The sequence below is a fragment of the Fundulus heteroclitus genome, chromosome 19 (genome assembly GCF_011125445.2).
Source record: "Fundulus heteroclitus isolate FHET01 chromosome 19, MU-UCD_Fhet_4.1, whole genome shotgun sequence".
NCBI classification, from domain to species: domain Eukaryota; kingdom Metazoa; phylum Chordata; class Actinopteri; order Cyprinodontiformes; family Fundulidae; genus Fundulus; species Fundulus heteroclitus.
The window spans coordinates 26,395,607-26,416,002 of NC_046379.1; the positions used below are offsets into that span (position 1 = coordinate 26,395,607).

Sequence of the window (20,396 nt, forward strand, 5' to 3'; positions counted from 1 at the left end):
TTCCCTTGTCTTACTTGTGGGCTCTTTTCCACTTTTTCTGGTGAATCAAAGTAGTTTTTTTTTTTCCTTTAAATTACAGTTGTTTCAAAGAAGAGTTTGGAAACAGCAATAACAAAATGGCTAAGGATGACAGATACATCCATGCGATCATTGTTTTCATCAACGCAAACAAAACCGGACAAATAAAAAGAGCTTCAAGGTGGAATTGGGTGATCTATCCTGTCTGCTTCATTTCTCATTGTCCTGTGATTTTGCTTTGAAAATGTTTCCAGTACTTAACCACAAGCCCTGCCAACACACTGACAGTTATGAAAACCTATTGAAGTGGTTTAGTTTAAAGTAGTACAACTGTGCCCAGTGGTGGAAAATCTGCTTAATGTGAAAAAAAAAAACATTGGGTATGAGCAGAAAAATGTACTTTATTTATGTTTATTATGGTTGTTTCATACATAATTTAACTGATTTCATGTTTAACACTTTCCACACAGCTCTGTCTTCGGAGTTCCTTAGTCTGTATTCCTGGTAAGTTAGATCAGTTGGGAAATAAAGAATAAAGGACTATGCATCAAAACCAGCATGTTTGTGAATATTAGATCATTTAAACAACTTGAAAATGATTCCACAAGAACAAATAACAAGGCACCCGCTAACTTGCCAAGGATCCTCGTGCTTGTTGCCCTGTGGAAGGCAGGATAAGCAATGGTTTCAAGCTTGTGGATAAAATTCTGCTGTAAATATGTTTTCTAAAAAGTTGTCTCTTTTATAAAATGAAGTATGAAGTTCCTTTAGAAAATGTGTTTACTTTCACCGCTGTGGTTGATGAGGGAAATTTAGTAACAGTCTCTCCCTGTTCCAGTCAAATCTATAGTATAGATGTGTAAAAGATGTTCAAATAAATTCTGCTTCTGTTGAAGTAGCACTGTCCTACTCACATTTCGAGAAATACATCCTCTAATTTTGATAAGGTTAATCACAGTAAAATAATAATCCCGTGCTAATTACTCTCAGCTTTATCACTGGTCACACAATTGTTGGCACCCCTGCTGTCAGTCAAAGGTGAAAAGCTGCTTTTACAAGCAGGACAGCACTTTATCTTAAAAAAAAAAAAACTTTTCACAAGGTCAGAACATACTGAGTGAAGGATATTTTGCCATTTTTCAGCCCGGTTCTGATCAGCTCACACATTTTCATCAGGTCTGGGAACAACCATTAAGAATGTTGATTTTGTTTCTGGTCAGCCTTTTTTTTTTTTTTTTTTTTTTTTTGTGATTTAGCCATTGTTTTGGATAAATATCCTACTGAAAGATTCAACGATGACCCATTTTTTGTTTACTGGCAAAACCCAGCAGAATTTTAATAAAAAAAATGCCCTTGGATCTCACTGTGTTTATGCTGCATTTCATCCCGACAGGGTTCCAGGAGCCTTTGGCAGGGAAACAGGCCAACAGCAACACAGATTCTTCTCTGTACCGAACAGTGAGCCGGATATGCCGGTTAGAAACAGCTGGTTAGCAAACAGATGTTATCCAGTGGTTGTTATGGAGACTTGGTTGACCTTAAGACTCCCCTCTTTTCTATCAGTAGACTTTGGAGTCGTCCTGTTCACTGTGTTTGCTAGCAAGATAAATATGGGTCAGGGACAACTAGTCAAATGTTTCAAAAGTCTGTTATTAGCTTGAAAAGTAAAGTAGGAATTCTAAAATGCATCAGGGACATTTATGTTAAAGAGACCGGAGGAACAAATAATTAAAAGACTAGTGATTTGTTGAAAACAATAATTTATTAACATTGCATATATTCCTTCCCTAAATAAATGTTCTCAGATTGAAGACTGAATTTTTTTTTTTAATTGTACAATATAGGACGGTGCTTCTACAACAAAGATGGGTTTCTTTTAAGGCTTTTTACACACCTTTGCCATTGTTGCCAACCGATGCATTTCCTGAATACTCTATAACTTCAATGAAGTGTAAATACTTCATTTTTTACAACTTTTTTGTCAAGTTGTTTCACCCACTGAATGTTACCCAATCTAATAAGCTGTTTTTTTAAGGACCCAATATTTTAAAATTATAGTTTCTGAGAGCATTATCATGTGAAAACCTGATGCAAGCTGCACTTCTTAGCACATTCTGGTCTTTTTTAAAAGACCAGAATGTAATAAAACAAAACTATTCACACTAACCTGTGTGAAAAGTCAGTGAAGTAAAAATAAATAAAACAAATTCACTCATCTTTTAAAATTCTAACCAGGTCACAATGAAAAAAAAGCAAAATGTCAACACTTAAACGTACCATCCCAATAAAAGTTAATATCCCTTTTTTGTCATATTTAAGTGTTTTAGAACATGTAATAATTTTTAATATCAGATAAATATAACCTAAGCGAATCTAGAATGCTTGGACTCAGATTTTAATGATCTAGACTCTCTTGGCCCAAAGGAAAGTGCTATATAAATATCCCCACCTTTTTAAATCATGAATTAACTGCCTTTAGCCAAAATGTCTTTGGTTCAGTTCCACTGTCAACACCCACGCTGATCACAGCCGGACCCAAAGAATCAAAGCCTTACTTAAAGGGGACACATCCTGCAAAATCCACTTTTTTAGCCCTTAAAAATATGTGTATACTTGGAGACTCTAAGAGTGCAGAAAAGTTTAATTTAGTCTGCCCAGGCGCTGCATAGATATCTTTACATTAATATTTTTCAAGCTATTGTGTTTTCTCTGTTTTCTATAATGTATTTTTTAACAATTTTGTTGCAGTATTTGTTGTGGAGCTGCTAAACAGGTTCATGGACCTCTGACTTACCAATTTCACAAATCCACCATTTTCATTTTTCACTGCGATTTTGTGTCCAAGCTGAAGTATGCCGAGGCTACAAGTGGATAAATGAAAATATGCAGTTGTTGGCTGTATTAACCAACACAATTCGTTACACCGTCCCCTAGCATCCTACAAAAATGGCAGAATGGAGGGTGTGAAGTACCTCCTTTAGATTTAAAGAGACAGCATCAAAACGAGTTGTTCTCAGATGCACCTTAGATCACAGGGGCAAAAAAGAAAGGCAAGTTTATTTATAAAGCACTTTTCAGTAACAGAACGATTCAAAGGGGGAATGAATTGAATGATGTCAACGTGAAAAGGAAGAACTGAAAAGCATGATATGGCCCCTTTAAATAGAACCTGTCTGACAACATGAAGGTGGTTAATGCAGCAGGACTGTGATCCGAACCGGTAACTCTACTTTCTGAATGGCTCAAATAAAGAAGATGGTGCTTTTGAAGCGGCCTAGTCAAAGTACGGGCTTAAATCCCACTCAGAGGCTGTTCAAGATCAAGAAGAGTGACTGAATTTAAAAAACTCAGCAGAAAAGATTCCTCCACGTTGATGGAAAACTCTCATTGCCAGCTCACAAATGCTCAGTTCTTAGATTTATGGGGAAATAATTTCTTTTTCACCTGGAGTCAGATTGGTTTGAGAGACTTTTTTCCCCTAAATAAATAAGATCATGATGAGAAAACAGTTGCTTTTTGTTTGTTTCTTGCATTTCCCCAAGTCATCTTTGTCAATATAATGTTTTTATGCAAACTAAACCATTTAAGTATAACAAAAAAAAACAAAAAAAGAAAGAAATCTGTGAGGGGAAACCCCTTTTTGAAGCAATTTATATGACCTTACTTCATTTAACATCATTTTGTCTGAATTCTTTACTCTTATACTGAGCTGAGTTTTTTTTCATCAAAGAGGGTTTGTGTGCGATTCCAAGAGGAGTACTTTAATGGTAGGTTTTGGATCAGGATCCACATTTCTTTGCTGATTGAGAAAAAGCTAAAGGACCATTTCTGATGTTTTTATCTTCATCCGTTCAGTCCGTCATGGTGTTCGCGGCTTCCTTGCGAACGACGATCTTGTACACGCTCTCCCTAAAGCTGCTGTCAGAGGTCAGCCGTCGAGCCGTCGCCCGCAGTTCCTCCATGCTGCCGTCGTCGGGGTTGGCCACAGCAAACGACTTGGAGTGTGTCACTGGAACAATTTGAGTCATTTATTAGGGGGAAAAAACAGGCTCTTTAACGGTATACAGCATCTAAAAGTGTGTGTTTTCCTCGTGCGTTTTAGCTTCATGTTTCCACATTTTGTCACATTGCGATCACAAATCTAAATTTATTTTACAGAAAAAACACATACTTCAAGAAAAGGTTTTAACAAATAGAAAACCTGAAAAATGCATTTGTATTCAGCCACCTTGAGGAAATACTTTGCAATACTGCCTTTTTCTAAAATTGCAGCTTTTAGGTTATGTCTCTACCAGTTTTTGACCTTTCTTTACAAAATAGCTCAAGTTCATTCCGACTGGATGGAGAGGATCAACTTTCTAGTCTTGCTGCAACCGTTTAGGTCTGGACTTAGGACCACACTGACACCAGAATATGCTTTGGTTTAAAACCATCCACTTGTAGCTCTGCATGTTGGCCAAAATGTTTAATTTTAGTCAAAAGTTACAGGCAAGATTTATAGCAGCTGTCTTTTAGTAGTACCCTTCTTCCTTTCACGTTTACACAAAGTGCAGATTTAGGATGTGCACAGCCAGTAGGTGGACAGCCATGTCCTGGGAGGTTCTTAGCTTGCCATACTATTTCTATTATTGGATTCCAATGGATTGAAGAGCTTTAAGAGATGTTCAAAGCTTAGGATGTTATTATGTGACCAAACCTGACTTAAAACTCTTTCAGGACCACAACCTGTCTTTCTGATTAAGAAAGACAGGTTAGGGATATCAGAATAAAGAGGGCTGAATACAAGTGTGCACCACGGCTAGCAGATTTTTTAATTGCAAAACAAACCTTTTAAATGTAAAGCATGAGTCTGTGTAACGTGGCCATGGTCGGCGTGTGGAGCTCAGACTTACACCAGTGGCGCCTGGAGGCTCTCCTTTGGACGCGGCAGCTCTTAATTCTGCGTGCAGCAGCTTTGTGCAGGTAGACGGCATTCTTCATTATGGCCGGGAGCTTCGCCTCAATCTCCGCAGCACAGATGCACTCCTCAAAGAACTCTGGACAAACAAACACACACAGTCGTCAAATCCACATGACACTTATGGAGTCAGGATCGTTGCAGTGAAAAATGGCTCAGTGAGGCTTCATGGTGTGTTTAGGTAACAGCCACTGGACATAAGGAGAAGATGATGAAAGGTGCCTTTTGTTCTTGTGTCACTGTTATTATTAGTGACAAATGCATCCAACAAATCCCCTAAATTTCCTTTTGAAATGTCTGACTACACAAGAAGTGGATAAAAACGGTAAAAATGATAAAAGTAAGATAAGAAGGGGAATTTAAAGGGTTTCTGGTGTGTGTTAGTTCTCAGAGGGAAAGACATCAAGAGGATTTGAGCATAAGGATTAAACAATTTGCAATCAAGACTACTTCCACCACTGGTAGTTTTTTTTTTTTAATTTAAGTTTGACCAGTAAGAGAGAGACGGAGGATGTATGGATTATTTGGAAGGTTTGCTGGGTGCAAACTTCTCATCGCACAACTTTAGTTTGCACAGTTGGATCTCAACAAATGAAAGAAATCTGGAACAATATGCTTTGTAAATATAAGATCCAAGTAGAGACCATGACCCTCATCAATGAGCGCCTCCTACAATGTGTTGGTGGTGTTTGCACGGTGGTGGGGGGCTGATAATAGGGGCTTGTTTTGCAGCCAGAGGTAGAAAACAGTGAATCAAACAAGACTTACTCTGAATGTCAAAGAAATCTGGCACTTTTATGCATTAGTTATGATAAATTCACTCAGGAAAAGCGTTTTCAATTATTTTCTGGAATAAATGTTTAATTTATTTTGTGTGTTGCTAGTCACCTCTGCATTTGGAACACCAAGACTAATGTTACACAGCACAATGCTCCAAGTGCTATTTCAAGATTTTTTTTCATATCCACACAGGTGGTCTACGTGTGTGTGTGCGTGCGTGTTTGCGTGCGTGCGTGGGAGCGTGTGCGTGTGCGTGTGCGTGCGTGCGTGCGTGTGTGTGTGTGTTTGACAAACAAATAAATGAGGCTATGTAAAATAAATTCAAAAGGAATCCAAAAAGGTTGATATGAAGCTAATTATGTCGAACATTTGATCATTTTCTCATGTTGTTCAGTGTAACTCTGTGTCATCAACATTTCTGGAAAAAAAACTTCATTTTTTTTTTAAAGAACGAAACAAAAAGCAAAACCATCATAAAATTGAGTAATATACAAACTTTGTTGCAACAATCAATCAATAGAAGTAAGGGAGAGAAAATTTTTCCCAACAATAAAATATTCTTTGCCAGCTTCCCCATGTCTGATATTTTTCTTTTTTATCCCCTTGAGTTCAGGCAGCAGGCAAATCTTTAGCTTCCTCTGCCGCTTTAGCTACTTGACCATTTAGTTTATTCCAGTTTTTTTCTTTTTTCAGAAACGTTCAATGATGCTGACACCATCAGCCCCACTGGCCTGCCTGAAGACATTTATCAAGCTTTACAGAATAAAGAAACAAATACATTGTCTATCACTCACACAACTGATCTATTCTGCAAAAAATATTGTTGGGATGATAAAAACTTCAAGTTACACTCAAATAACAAAACTTGTTTTCCTGCAGAAACATTTGCAGCAATGGTCAGAGAATGTCAGCTAGAATATATAACGATATTCACTTTAATGATCAGATGTTTGTATCTAATTTCTTTACATCATGAAACAAATTATTACATTGTTTCAAATTATAGCAGTATAATCAGTTTTTATCCTACCTGTATATTTTGTCATTTGTTTAACCTATAAGGATCTCATAGAGCAGGAAGTCTGCTCAAATATTTGCCAAGTGTTCAGCATTTCCAGCTGACTGCAGAGGTTTTTACACAGGTTGGAGATTGCAGTCCATGCGATGACACACGAGCGTAAGTGAGATAGATGCAAAAAAGACTTATAAAGCTTATAATCATAAAAGAAAACTGTTCACTGTAGGGATCACTGTTCACAAAAGAGCTACAGCCAAACGTGAGCTAATCTGTCCACCACCAAAAAACCTGCCTTTAACTAAATCAGTCAGCAGCGCAATGATCCCAAACACAGCAGCACATCTGCAGCAGACTGAGGTTGCAGCGACTTGATTGGCTGTAAGCCAGGGCAGAGAGTCATCCTGGAGTATGGAGAGTTCTCCCTGAGGGACCGTCAAACAGCCGGGCCCCTAATGCCTCGCTTCAGCGCGGGCCGAGCCAATAAACACACGCAAACAAGCAGCCTCGGCCAGTCCACTCACTTCTCAGCTGAGTCACGTCCCCTTTCATCTTCTCATCTCTCTCCTTGGTCCGCTCCAGTGAGTTCAGGCCCTTCTCCAGGTCCTGCAGAGCCTCTTCCGCCTGCTTCAGCCTCTGCTCCAGCTCCATGCGGGACTGGATCTCCGCCTAGCGACAACCGCAATCAGAGTCACGCTGAATGTTGTTTCAAACAGCTGTGCGCATTTTTATGATAGATAAATATGACTTACTCGTTAAATGACTCATATTCTAATGTATTTATTATATATCTAAACATTATGAAGTAAAGAAAATGTATGCATTAATTCACACCTCAAATGATGTTGTAATTAACTGTTAATTAACCTCCAAAGTAAAGATAAATGCAAACATAAGAAGAAAACATGAAGAACATGGACAGGACACAAGCATAACAGCTTAGTCAAGTGTTCCTCAGCCTGGGCGAACACAAACAACCGGCTCTGATCTCAACCTGCGAGTAGGTCAGCAGCAGTGACCCTTTTGGCTCTGTTACCTTGAGCTCGGCCTCGGTCTGCTGCTTGTCCACCGTGAGCTGAGACAGCGACTGCTGCAGCGTCTGGGCCTGAGTGGAGAAGTACTCCTTCTCCTGCTGCAGGAGTTTGGAGCGCTGCTCGTTCTCAAGGAGCCTGAAGCAAAGACACACAGTTGGACAAACGACGAAGGTAAACAGGAGCCGTGCAGAAAACTACAGGCGTCTTGTGGAAAATATTGGTACCTGCTTAAATTCTTCGCATTATTTCTGTTTACCTCAGTATTTTTATATACCGTTAAATCACGTATTGTAACATGACAACCCCAAAGTTCATTTTGTTCTGTGTTGGGTTGTATGTGTGAAGGAAGCTGATAGTTTTCACAAATAAAAACCTGAAAAACATTTGCGGTCAATCCAGCGAGCAATTTTTTTTTTTTTTTTAGAACCACATTTCAATTCAATCCGATTCAAATTTATTTATATAGTGCCAATTCATAACACACATCGTCTAAAGGTACTTTACAAAGTCAAATTCAATCAGATCATCCAGACAGTGAATGCTGCTGAGTATCTAAGGAAACCCAGCAGCATTCACTCCTCCTGAAAGAGCGTAGAGCCACAGTGGACAGTCGTCTGCATTGTCCATGGCTTTGCAGCAATCCCTCATACTGAGCATGCATGAAGCGACCGTTGGAGAATTCACTGCAAATAAAGCTGAAGTTCCTTGAGACTGACATTTTTTCCCATGTATCTTTGCAAAAATACCTGAAGGTCTGTGGGACTGGATGGAGAAAATCTGTAACTATAGTTTTCCTCCCTGATGAAAAAAAGCATGACGCTGCCACCACCGTGCTTCATCGCAGGGACGGTGCGTTCAGGGTGACGTGCGACATTAAAGCGTCGCCACATAAAGAATTTTATCAGTAGGCAAAACACGGTCGGGCACTGAATGCTGCTGTAAAATGTGTCCCCTTTCAATTTAATTTAAATTTATATTTTATTCTATTTTTATTTATCATGCAGACAGGATAACCGTTTTAACAATCTATATGCAGATATTTTTTTATCTTATAGATTTAGCATTTAAAATTTTTTTCCCCCTAATATCTGATGGTCTGCCAGTTCACCAAAATTTCCTTCAGATGAGAACTAACTGCTGTGTGTTTAATCAACGACAATAAAGGCGCCGTTCCCTTCTTTATGTTCTCTCACAAAGTCATTGAGTTTCAAAACAGCGGTTCTTTATTTGTTGGAGAAACTTAGATTTTGTTTTTTTCTTTTACCACAAAACATTTAGTTTGCTGATGAAAAAGAAAATTGAAAAAATAAATTTTTGCAACCTGAAGCAACGAGTTTCTATTTAAAAGCATTGGACCGGCATGTTGCATGCAAGCTGTTGTGCTGCGCAGGGGAAGATCAGCAGGATGTCCCGGCCTGTTAATGCAGCTCGCTGTCTATCCGATGGAGCCCAGCTGTCAGTCTGAGGACGGCCGAATGGATCCGCTCATGCAAACGTGGTGCCGCCATGGATTGAATGTTTCAGCACTCGCAGCTGAACATTAGTGCTTGGGAGTCAATAACGGCAACCTGTGCTATCCCACTTACTGCACCTCATCAATGAGCTGCTTGTTTTTGGATCAATACACATTTCCACCGTCCTCTGTACCATTAGCATGGACGTTCCCCAGGAAGAGTATGATAGCCCGCTGCAGGAGAACATACAGTAGGACTACGGGAACCTGTGTGAATGTTTGTTCATTGGAGACACTCACTGCTCATCTGCCTGCTCCTTCTCCTTCAGCAGGATCTTCATTTGCTCCTCGATGTGCCGCAGGTCCTGCAGCACCTCCGGGTCTCGGAGCTCCTCTCCGTCCACAGATTCTTTGCATGTGGAGTCCAAGCTCTGCTCGTCCTCCTCCTTCTCCTCCTGCTCCTTCACCCCCAGCTGCAGAAGTCTTCGCTGTTTCTCCTGGGAGAGCTCCTGAAGCGCCCAGAACAAATGTCAAATGTCAGACCACTACAGTTTGAGCAGAGAAAAGTGACGCTGGATGTCAGCTAGACTTTATTACATCCTTAGAGAAGTCAGAAGATGTCTACGTAGAAGCCACTAACCTGCCCAACTCGCCCGCATTAACCAGCCACTGACATGCAAAGGCATACATACACACAAACAAACACAAGCCCTACACATGATCACCTGCAGACTTTGCAATGGCTATAGCCACAGAGTAAATGCTGTAAGGTGAATCTGGAGTGATGCTTAAACCACTGAATAAGAAAAAAATAGCACAACTAACAGCAAAAGAGATAAACGCAAATAAGAACTGAAAATAAAACAAAAAGATTTCAAAAATAACAATAAATAGCAAAACAATTAGAAAATAAACTGCGAATATTACCAGCCATAGAGAGTCGTGATAACTAAAAGCTGCATCTGACCTGATCTGACCTGAGAGGGGGGGCACGCAAGTGAAAAAAAACAACTATTCAGAGGAATACTTCGGATTGAGACCATCTAGCTTTAACAACAAATAACATTTTACAATCAATTCCAAGAGACACAGAGAGCCAAGACGTGCAGCTGTTCGCATTCATTGCTGAGATGAGAAGGTGCTGTTTGGGAAGAGCAGAACGAAGAGCGTTATGACAGAATACTCTGGATGTGACGAAAGCACTGATCAAGGTCTCTGCGTTGGTATGGGAGAGAAATTATCGCACCCTGGCCATGTTCTTAGAGTGGAAGAACAACGGACGTTCTTAATGAAAGGCACAGAATGATGTTGATCAAGGAGAGTTGTGGAGCAAAACAAGAAACAACTTTGTAGTGCCTTATGCAAAATTAGTCTGTTGGACTGAACTTTCTGTTCTTACATGAGTTATGACTCTGCGAGCTCAGCCCTTGGAGCTTCTGGCGAGAAGGAAAGCTCAACAAGCCTGACCACCAATCAGAAAACGATCTTGTCAAAGGTGTGGCCATAAGACCCAGTCAGAGAGAAGGTAAAAACAATCCCTGTCGTAGGTAAATCTATTCTATTTACACATTCCCTAAAGGGTTTACATGCGTTATCTTGTAAACACCTCAGTAAGAATTCAGAGTTTAACACCATTATTCATGATCAGTATTTGATCATTGTGTTAAAGAAAGAATGTTCAGTCTCTAAACATATAAAATAAGATCCCTAATTTTGCAGATTCTTGCCATGCAATGATAACATTTATGCAGCCTTTGGTTCTAACAGCACACCAAGGTCTTACAATAGTCATATCCTGAAGGTCTCAGGGTGGCATGTTTGGGATTAAAAGTTGATTTGAGCAGATCTAAATAGATAGCATAAGCGTTTCAGGACGCCTTGGTGGGTGGGAGTAATTGACCCTGCGTAAAAGGTCGGCTCTGCGGTGTTCCTATGCACTAAGTTTGAGACCGGAGCATTAAAAGAGAGGCAAAGAGAAAGAAATTCAGGTACAGGTGAAATGTGTTGCTTTGCATTGAAAAATCTGGGTAACTGGTGAAATACCTCTATGGACTTCTGAAGCGTGACCGTCAAGCAACTCAGCTCTTCTTTTTCCCGGTCAACACTTTTCAGGGACTGAGTTGTACCATCCAGATCTCTGAAACCACAATCAGAGAACAAAAAACACTTTTAGAATACGTACTAAGGCCCCGTCCTTATCCCTGGAAAAATACTACAGCAAATTACTGTAAAGTTAATTACAGTTTGATCTGCTCCTGCTCTGCTTTCAGCTCCACAACCACCTCCTCAAACTTCCTTTTCTCCTCTTCCAGGATCTGGTTGAGACGCTCCAGCTCCTGCAGAAATGTAGATTTTAAGTGTGACAGGATCTGAAGTACAAAAACCAATCACTTTGTAATGCTTTTGATTTACCTGCTCAAATCAAGGACAAATACACTAACTTTAAGAACATTTTACTTATTCTTTGATCCATTTTTGCAGTGAAGAAAAGAAAATCTCTGAAACATGTGTCTCACCTCCCGCTGTGCTCTTTGATGACTTAGCTCTTCTGTCTCTTCCATAAGTTTATCTTCAAGACAACAAACACATTAGATCTAACCTATTTCCAGTAAATAATCCTTTACTCTGCCTTTTTACTGAGGGGACCTTTCTCCTGTTTACCCAGGTATTCCTGCTTCTCCTTGGCCAGCTGCAGTCCCTGAGCCTCCAGACTCTCAATCATGGCCTCCCCGAGCTGGGAATTCTTCCACGTGCTGTCCATCATCAGAAACACCGTCAGAAGTAATGCAGGGAGGAGTAGGAGAATTAAAACTTCTAGCATTTAAAAAAAAAAAGACTTTACTTCCTGAGGCTTCATCTCAATGTTTCGGCCACAGATGTACGCCAGTTCCTTCAGAGAAACATTATATAGATACTCACACTTTTCCTGACTCCTGGAGCATGTCCATCCATTGGACCTGCTCCTCCTCAGACTCAGCAGCCAGGACTATGGTTCCCTGGAGGATGGACATAATGCAGGTACCATCAGCTTGATTTTCAGTATTGGCTTAAAGATTTATGGAACTTGATCATGGTTACAAAAAGTCTTTGGTTTCTCACAAACTCACAAAATCACATATCTACCATGCTAGTAGGGGTGCTTGGATTTACTTAAGCCTGCATGGATAACAATGAAAGTGAGATTTATCTAGGTAGAATGAAACAGAGAAAAACACGAGTCTCACTCCAGAAGTGTGAGAGTTGGTGACGCTGGTAAATGCTGGGTTCACCTGCCGTTTATAATCATCTTGTTTTCAGTCCATCATAATAACAAAAAATCAGACATCTTTGGCTTGCCCGCCTCTATTAACTGAGTTTTATTACATAGGAGACTGTGATGCGGAACCATGATCTTACTGTGAAATCTTCAAGGTTGACCACAATGGCAAAAGGCATCCCCACGTCCTCATTGGTTGACACCACACATCCTCCTAGAGGAATCACTCCCTGACACAAAACCGGACCAGGTGTTTAGAAAGACATTTCAAAAACCTTTTGCTGGCAGTCATCCGACATTTGCTTACCTTGGGATGGATATTGAAGTGCCTGTTAGTCTCAAAGTTTCTCTTCTCATTCTCTGCATAGTAGAGCAAGAAGCTGTCTTTGATGATGAAGAATCTTTGTACCAAGGAGACAATGAAAGCAGCAGTGAGTGAACCCTCTGGGGCTGAAAAGAACCAACATCTGCCAATGCTCTTAGATTCAACACAAGCAGTCCTGCTAGGCAGCTCAGCGAACTTTAATCTGTTCATTGCTAAGCAGTTAAATCATCACGGTCTTTCATGAATTCCTCTGAACACATTCTTTGTCCAGTCCTAAGAGTCTTGTGCTTTAAAGAACATTTATTGAAAGTCTACTCATGATACAAATTTCACATAGTTGGTATGGCTAAGGAGCAGTACTGCAAAAAGCTTTCAAGCAACTTTAGACAAAGTAAAACAGGAGCAAATGCTTGCTAAATGCGATAAAACTCTTTGAACTCTTGATCTCCAATGTCCATACCAGTCATGGTCACATGACTCTTTGTGGGGACAAAAGTCCTCTGAAAGGAAAGGCCTGTCCGTTGGGGCAAAAAAAACCAAGCGTCGTGCTAAGTGAGAAGCATGGCAGAAGCAGTATAATAGTACGGGAATGACAATCTGACTGCCTCAGAATGTGAACGAAACTCTAAAAAAAATAGAGCAATCAGTAATATTTCAGATCAACACTTATTTCTTGAAGCTAAAGAATGAATATGTACTGCAAGAAGACCATTACGTCTATTAATGACATTTATTAGCAATTAGCTCAAAAGGAGACTTCAGCATTATAACCATATGGCTCTCCTCATCACTCAAGTCTCATTGGACCTGTCAACACCCTAATTTTCCAATAACCACAAACTCATGTAGCCGCCTTCTTTCAGCTAGCTGACCATCAGTGTGCAGCAATAAGTTACTTTGGGTGTTGATCTCTGCATAGTATTGTCTTCAGTGCTGAAGATTTTACAAAGCTCCCATGGATTCTAGTGGCTAGGCTAATAGAGGCAGATTGATAGTATAAAATATGTTTTTTTGTTTGTTTTCTTACACATAATGCTGTCCACAGGAAAGGATATCCATTATCTCTATATGAACAGTGCCCTGACAAAGTGTTCACACCACGTTTACACAGTTCCTTTGTTTCTCATGTTTTTGTTACAATTAGAAATTTCTTATCACAAAACTAAAGTTAACATCTAACAAAGATAACCTGAGTAAACAGGAAATTCAGTTATCACATGATAAAAAAATAGCTTTCCAAACAAACTTTCTTCTATGAGCAACCTCACAACTGGCTGTGCCTCCCTTAGTATCATCAGCTGCCACCAAACGACTGCGATAACAGGCAACAAGTGTTTTATGTCTCCATGAAGGAATCTTCACCGGCTAACTTTAGTTTTAGTTCAGCCACATTGGAAGGTTTTCAAGCATAAACAAACCTGTTTAAAGCCACACCACAGCTTTGGATCATGAGTTAAATCCAGTTGACTGGGCCACTCCAAAACCCGTTCACTGTGTTTAATCAATCAGGAGTCGGCTTGCTAAGCTTTTTGATCGCTGTCCAGCTGCATAACTTAAGCTTAAGGTCACAAACTAATGGACGGACGATCTTCTTCAGGATCTCATCAGTTACATCAATTACAGTAGGTCATCCAGACCCAGAAACAGCAAGGCAGCCATCACAATACCTCCACCCTGTTTGACTGTTAGCACAAAGTTCTTTCTCTGAAAGGCTGTGTTACTTTTAAAGCACATTTAACAGGATGCACATCTTCCAAAAAAAGCTTCACTGTTTGCTCTTTAGCCAGCAGTGTATTCCTCGTGATCATCATGATATGTTTTGATTTTGAGGCAGGCCTATGTGTTCCTATTACTCAGCAGGGGGGGTTTGCCTTCCAATTTTCCCAGGGAGGGTTTTTTTTCCCAGTCTCTTTTGAATGGTTGAGCTATGAACTATGGTGAGTTGCAGAAATCAAAACGGCACAACTGAACACCTGTTATAAGATTTCCTTAAGCAAAACACTACATAGTACCAAGATTAGTGGTCTGACTTTACCTTCAGTGGTCACACATCAAGTCTGATACATGTACGATTTTGCTGTAAGAGCAATTTATATATTGTAAATGTGAATTTCTTGAGATAAAGCAACCCTTTCTGAACACACATCTGGATAGATCCACTCCTGCATGTCTCTTTTAGGTAAACAATGAGGATTTTACTTTTTATAACATTTAGACAGGATAAAATAGCAGATTTTCTTTATCTAACCATTGGTTTAGATCCACCCAAATGCTTTTGAACTGCCTTAATATGAAGTACAGAAGCAGATTTTTACACAAGTACCTGAAAAAAAAAACAGTAATGAAAAAAAAAAAAACCTAGACAATTAAAGACGGAGGTCGCACATTCCCCCTCACCTGCGGGACCACTTGGCTGATGGCCGTCCAAAGGGTCTCTTCCACAGCACGCCGTGCAGCTGCACTTTGGTGCTGATGTCCAGCGCTTCAGAGTCTGAGTGCTCCATGGACGTCCAGGGTGACAACAACGAGTTTCTGGATGAAGACGAGAACATCCCCTCAACAGAAGCCTCCTCACCACGGTAGGTGGGGCCAAAATTTTAAAATATATATATATAGATATTTAGACACCCCACCCAAAAAAAAATAAATCTCTACGGTCAGTCAATAACAATTAGCCCAACAACATTCGATCAGAAACAAACAAGAGGTGCTGCAGGCACATCCAGCTTTGATACCGGGCAGGAAAAGCAGCAAACAAATCCCAATAAGTCAGCAGGGTGGAATGATGCAGCTGCCAATATGCTCATCAGCTGGAGGCAGACAGCCTGCGCCGCACAATGAAAACACCAGAGAGGGAGGGAAGCTTTGCTAAATCCGAAACCGGTCAATATAGTCCGGCCAGTAAAAGCTGTTATTCAGATTACAGCACTCTCAGCGTGCATCTCTTGGCAGGTATGACCTCTCTCTCTCTCTCTCTCTCTCTCTCTCTCTCTTTTCCTCCCTCCCATCCATCTTTTGCTCCCTTGGTTTGTTACTGAAGCAGCAAGTGATGAGGACATCTGTCGTAGAGGGCATGGCTGCAGGACTTTCTAGTAAAGGGGACGAAGAGGCAGAGCAGCTGACATGTGGCTTCGGTGTCATCAGTGTCAGATTAATTCCCAGCACATGTGTCTGAGTGGAAGGGCAGGGGGGCAGATTATAAAGATACTGACGACTCGGCTTTAACATCCAGGACAGCGAAACGCATTAGCATTGCACAGGGCTTCCATGGCCAGAACCACCGCGACAGAAAAAGTTACACAACTTGATCTTTTCTGTATTTTTTTTTCCACATTAAGAAAAATATTTCTTCCGAATGGAAATATGAGAAGTTTGACTTGCATTGGTATTCGACAGAGTTGGGTTGTAGCTGGTTATATTTATTCAGTTACATCATTTTGAACAAAATGTACTTTTAGGAGCAATTTTACCGCACTGTATTTTTTTTACTTTTACTTACTTTACTTGAGTAACATGTCTGCCTATACTCTACCCACCATGAGTTACTATGAATAAAGGACAGACTTGTTTTAACCACACCAACAGTTTATGTTAAAGTGAGACTGTTTATACACAAGCTTTACTGTTTTAATCCTATTTTCTGTCTGCTGAGCTCATTGATCTTCCATACAGTAAACAGCAGATATTGTCATTGGATGTAATGGTTCTAACATACTGTATATATACTGAACATTAACTGCTGTGTTGGTTTAATGAGTTTTATGTTGAAAACATCATTTATAAAAGCGTTTCTTCTGTGTGAATTTGATACTTTGTAATTGTTATTTGTATATATATATTTTTTATTTTTGTCTTTCAAAAACCTGAGTTTATACTGAAGTTGATATTTTTCCTGACCGATTACATAATTTTTAAATATTATATCAGTTGTTATGATTAGTTACTCACTATTTGAGTAGCATTCTTACCAAATACTTTTTTATTCTTATAAGAATAATTTCTTGGTTGGCAACTTTTACTTTTACTTGAGTTAAAATGTGGCTGCTCTATCCACTTCCAGTATTCAGGCCCCTATACTCCAACACCCCTAAATAAATTCAAGAGCAACCAGTTTGGCCTTTAGAGATCACCTAACTAGTAACGAGAGTCATTCTGTTTGTAATGCAGACCCAGCATAAATTCCACCTGCCCGTTAAGGTCCTCAGAAGATCCGTTAAGAGAATTGAACGTAGTTATTTCATGTTATTTCAAAGTAACCACAAACAAATTGACATTAAAGCCCAAGGTAAAATTCCCAACGTATACCCAACTTAAAAAAAAACACCTTAGTAACTTAAAATAGTTGCTGCAGACTGCAGCAGATGTTTTCATGCTGCCATCAATCAAGAATTTACTGTATAATTCTGTATTAGGAGTGGAAATTTTACTTTACACTGCCTATTAAATGCTTTTGTGCAAAATTGGGAGTCCTGTTACCTGATCATAGCTGACAAAGATTCAGCTTATGCAACTAGAAGTTGCAACATACATACATGCAAAATACATAAAACACAGCAGGACTAGCATCAAGCATTCCCCTTTAATTTAACCACTACACATACAAAGTATTTATGGACAAAAACTGAGTTGCCGCATGCCTTTATCCATGTTTTATATTTTCCTAGACTCTGTTTAGGTTTTTCGAAAGGGATAGCTGTATTTCACCCTCTAAAACGAATTGATTACTGCAACGGTGTTTTCACAGGTCTGCCTAAAAAGTGGATCAGACAGCTGCAGCTGATCCAGAACGCTGCTGCCCGCGTCCTCACTAAGACTAAGAAAGTAGAGCACATAACCCCAGTTCTAAAGTCCTTACACTGGCTCCCTGTATCTCAGAGAATAGACTTTAAAATACTTCTGTTAGTTTATAAATCTCTGACTGGCTTAGCACCTAAATACATCACAGACTTGTTATCAGTGTATCAACCCTCCAGACCACTCAGGTCTTCTGGCTCCAGCCTGCTCTGCAGAACCAGAACCAGACATGGAGAAGCAGAATTTAGTTTCTATGCTCCACTGATCTGGAACAAACTTCCAGAAAACTGTAAAAGTGCGGAAAGCCTGAGTTATTTTAAATCAAGATAAAAAACACATTTGTTTAGAATTGCCTTTGACTGTTCTAGTTAGAGTGTTTTACTGTTTTTAATGTTCTTTTTTTTTTTGTTTCTACATTCTATTCCTTCTAGCTTTTATTCAGTTTTATTTTCCTATATTTTAATCATGTAAAGCACTTTGCATTGTCTCTGTACTGAATTGTGCTATATAAATAAATTTGCCCTGTCTTGCCTTGCCTTGCCTTGCCTAAAACGCTCCTTTAGCCATTTTTACCAATGTTCTTTAATGAAACCTCTCCGACCTCAGTTCGTTCATAATGCAAAATCCCGGTAATGTTGTTGAAGCTAAAGGCCCTGCAGCCTCTTTAGGTAAGGAGCGTTTCACTTTGGGACAAATTGCGATCGTTGATTGGTCAGTTGGTGACGAGCCTCCAGGCGGTGTCACGTCAATTGCAAGGAACTGCCTTTAGGGGAATGAACAGATATGCATGCCACACATATCAGACTGTTTAAAAATGTGAAAAGTCTGTCTTTATATGCACTCATTTATATTGGTCAATCACATAAAAACTGATACACAAAAATAAAAGATTGTTGTAATATGCCACAAATCTGACAAAGTTCAAGGGGCATGAATACTGCTGCAAGGTACCGGATGTGACTTTGGCTTATACTATTAAAAATGAGTCATCAGCTCCACTTGAACAAACTACCAAGCCTCAGGTTGTTTCTGAGGTGTCCCATTCCATTTCCATCCATGTACAGCATTGTTCTAATAAAAGGTTTACGTGCTGATATATTCCTTCAGACAAATGGTTTCAATGTGTGAAAACATGGATTAAATTTACAAGGTCAATAACAGTATATAGGTGCTGGTCATATAAGTAGAATATCATGAAAACATTAAATTTTTCCCCCTGTAATTCCATTCAAAAAGTGAGACCTTGTATAGTGTATTCATTCATTACAGACAGGTTTATATATTTGGTGTTTATTTGTTTTTTCTTCTTTAAAGCGCTATACAAGTACAAGCCATTTACCATTTACCATAATAGCTAAAGTAACCCATCTGATACCATTTTGCCACAAATCAAGAGCTCATGGCTGTTTAAAAACAGTTGCCCTGTTTATCCATGTCCAAAAAAAGCTGTTTCATATAGAAATGAAAAGTAAGGTTGGAATAAGCTCAAGTTTTTCTCCAACATAGAGTCCATTACAGTAATGCAGGCGGGATGGTATAAAAGCTTGGATCACTGTTTCAAGGAGTTGTCTTGACAGGAAGAATTTTAATTTTGCCAGCTGCCTTAAGTGATTAAAAAGAATTATCTAACAACTGCTCTGGTCATCTTATTTAAAAACACTGTCTAAATTAAAACCCATATCAGTGACACTTGGTTTAAAATATGCCATCAGGGGTCCAAAATCAACAGTACTAGGGTCACAGGAGCGACTTGGTCCAAACAATATTACCGTCACCCTGCTTCAGGGGCAGATAGAGCTCACAAATCATTAAAATAGAAACGGAAAGGAGTTCCTTATCTCCTGAGGATGGAGCCTAAAGGCAACAAGTATAATGAAAATAGTAGGGGTCCTAAAATTGAGCCCTGTGGGACCCCACATGATAAAGGAGGGCAAGATGTTTGAAATGCTGACAGAGAAATATCGATCAGTCACATCTAAACCAGTCCAGAGCAGTGTGCTGAATGCCTACTAAATGATTTAGACGTGATATTGTGGTCAACAGTGTTGAAGGCAGCAGTTAGGTCAAGCAGAACCAAGACCGTATCGGTACCAGAATCACATGCCAACAAGATATCAACAACTATTAGTAATGCTGATTCTGTACTATGACGAGCTTTGAAAGCAGACTGAAAGGCTTCGAGAATGTCATTTTCATCCAAGAAAGATTGAAATTGACAGAAAACAATCTTCTCTAAAATGTTTTTAAACAAGCAGCTTAGAAATGGGTCTATAATTAGCCATCACAGAGTGATCTAACCCAGGTTTCTGTAAGATTTCATTACAAATTAAAAACCCTGCTGTGGTGTTGGTAGTGTAAGTGCTGCAGAAAATGTTGCTACGCAGCAGCAATGGCTGGCGGTTTTGGAGTCGGTATCTGCTTCATAGCTTATGAAATTAAGCTCAACCAGAGGGCCTTACCATTGCTTTTACAGGGGTGTGCACAGACATGAAAAACATTGACTGGATAAACTGATTAAAAAAAATAAACCTTTGAAACATAATTTGCATAAACTAAATGAAAAAAGTCAATATTTAATTTTCTCAAATACATGAAATTATTTCCTGGTTTTCTTCTTTTTTTTTTGCTACATGGGAGAGCAGGTGCCCATCTGGTGGTGTGAGGGGCAGCTCTAAATCTCACCCAGGAGAGAGCTGAAGAGCTCTTTTAATGACAGATTACTGTATCTCAGACGCTCTAAGGTCGTTCCTCCTGGCTGCTGTTG

General features: G+C 39.6%; 1 protein-coding gene across 1 annotated transcript; it reads right to left on the minus strand.

The window, feature by feature from the left end:
- Nucleotides 1-3,110: 3,110 nt before the first annotated feature.
- plekhd1 (pleckstrin homology domain containing, family D (with coiled-coil domains) member 1) lies at nt 3,111-15,466 on the minus strand. The gene is made up of 13 exons (XM_012872334.3): nt 15,236-15,466; nt 12,821-12,914; nt 12,654-12,743; nt 12,177-12,253; nt 11,919-12,010; nt 11,774-11,826; nt 11,499-11,593; nt 11,301-11,394; nt 9,558-9,766; nt 7,807-7,939; nt 7,295-7,439; nt 4,911-5,054; nt 3,111-4,027 (listed from the first exon to the last, which is right to left on the minus strand). The coding sequence occupies exons 1-13, from the start codon at nt 15,388-15,390 to the stop codon at nt 3,870-3,872; spliced, it is 1,539 nt and encodes a 512-aa protein (XP_012727788.2). The 5' UTR covers nt 15,391-15,466; the 3' UTR covers nt 3,111-3,869.
- Nucleotides 15,467-20,396: the final 4,930 nt, after the last annotated feature.

What these genes read in the sequence shown, in the direction of transcription:
- plekhd1 (XM_012872334.3), bottom strand. Translation starts at nt 15,390, where the DNA reads ATGTTCTCGTCTTCATCCAGAAACTCGTTGTTGTCACCCTGGACGTCC. An exon ending in GAGCAGGAGCAGATCAAACT is followed by an intron (nt 11,395 to 11,498) that starts GTAATTAACTTT and finishes TTGTGGTTTCAG; the next exon opens with AGATCTGGATGGTACAACTC. An exon ending in AGCCTCCAGGCGCCACTGGT is followed by an intron (nt 4,028 to 4,910) that starts GTAAGTCTGAGC and finishes AAATTGTTCCAG; the next exon opens with TGACACACTCCAAGTCGTTT.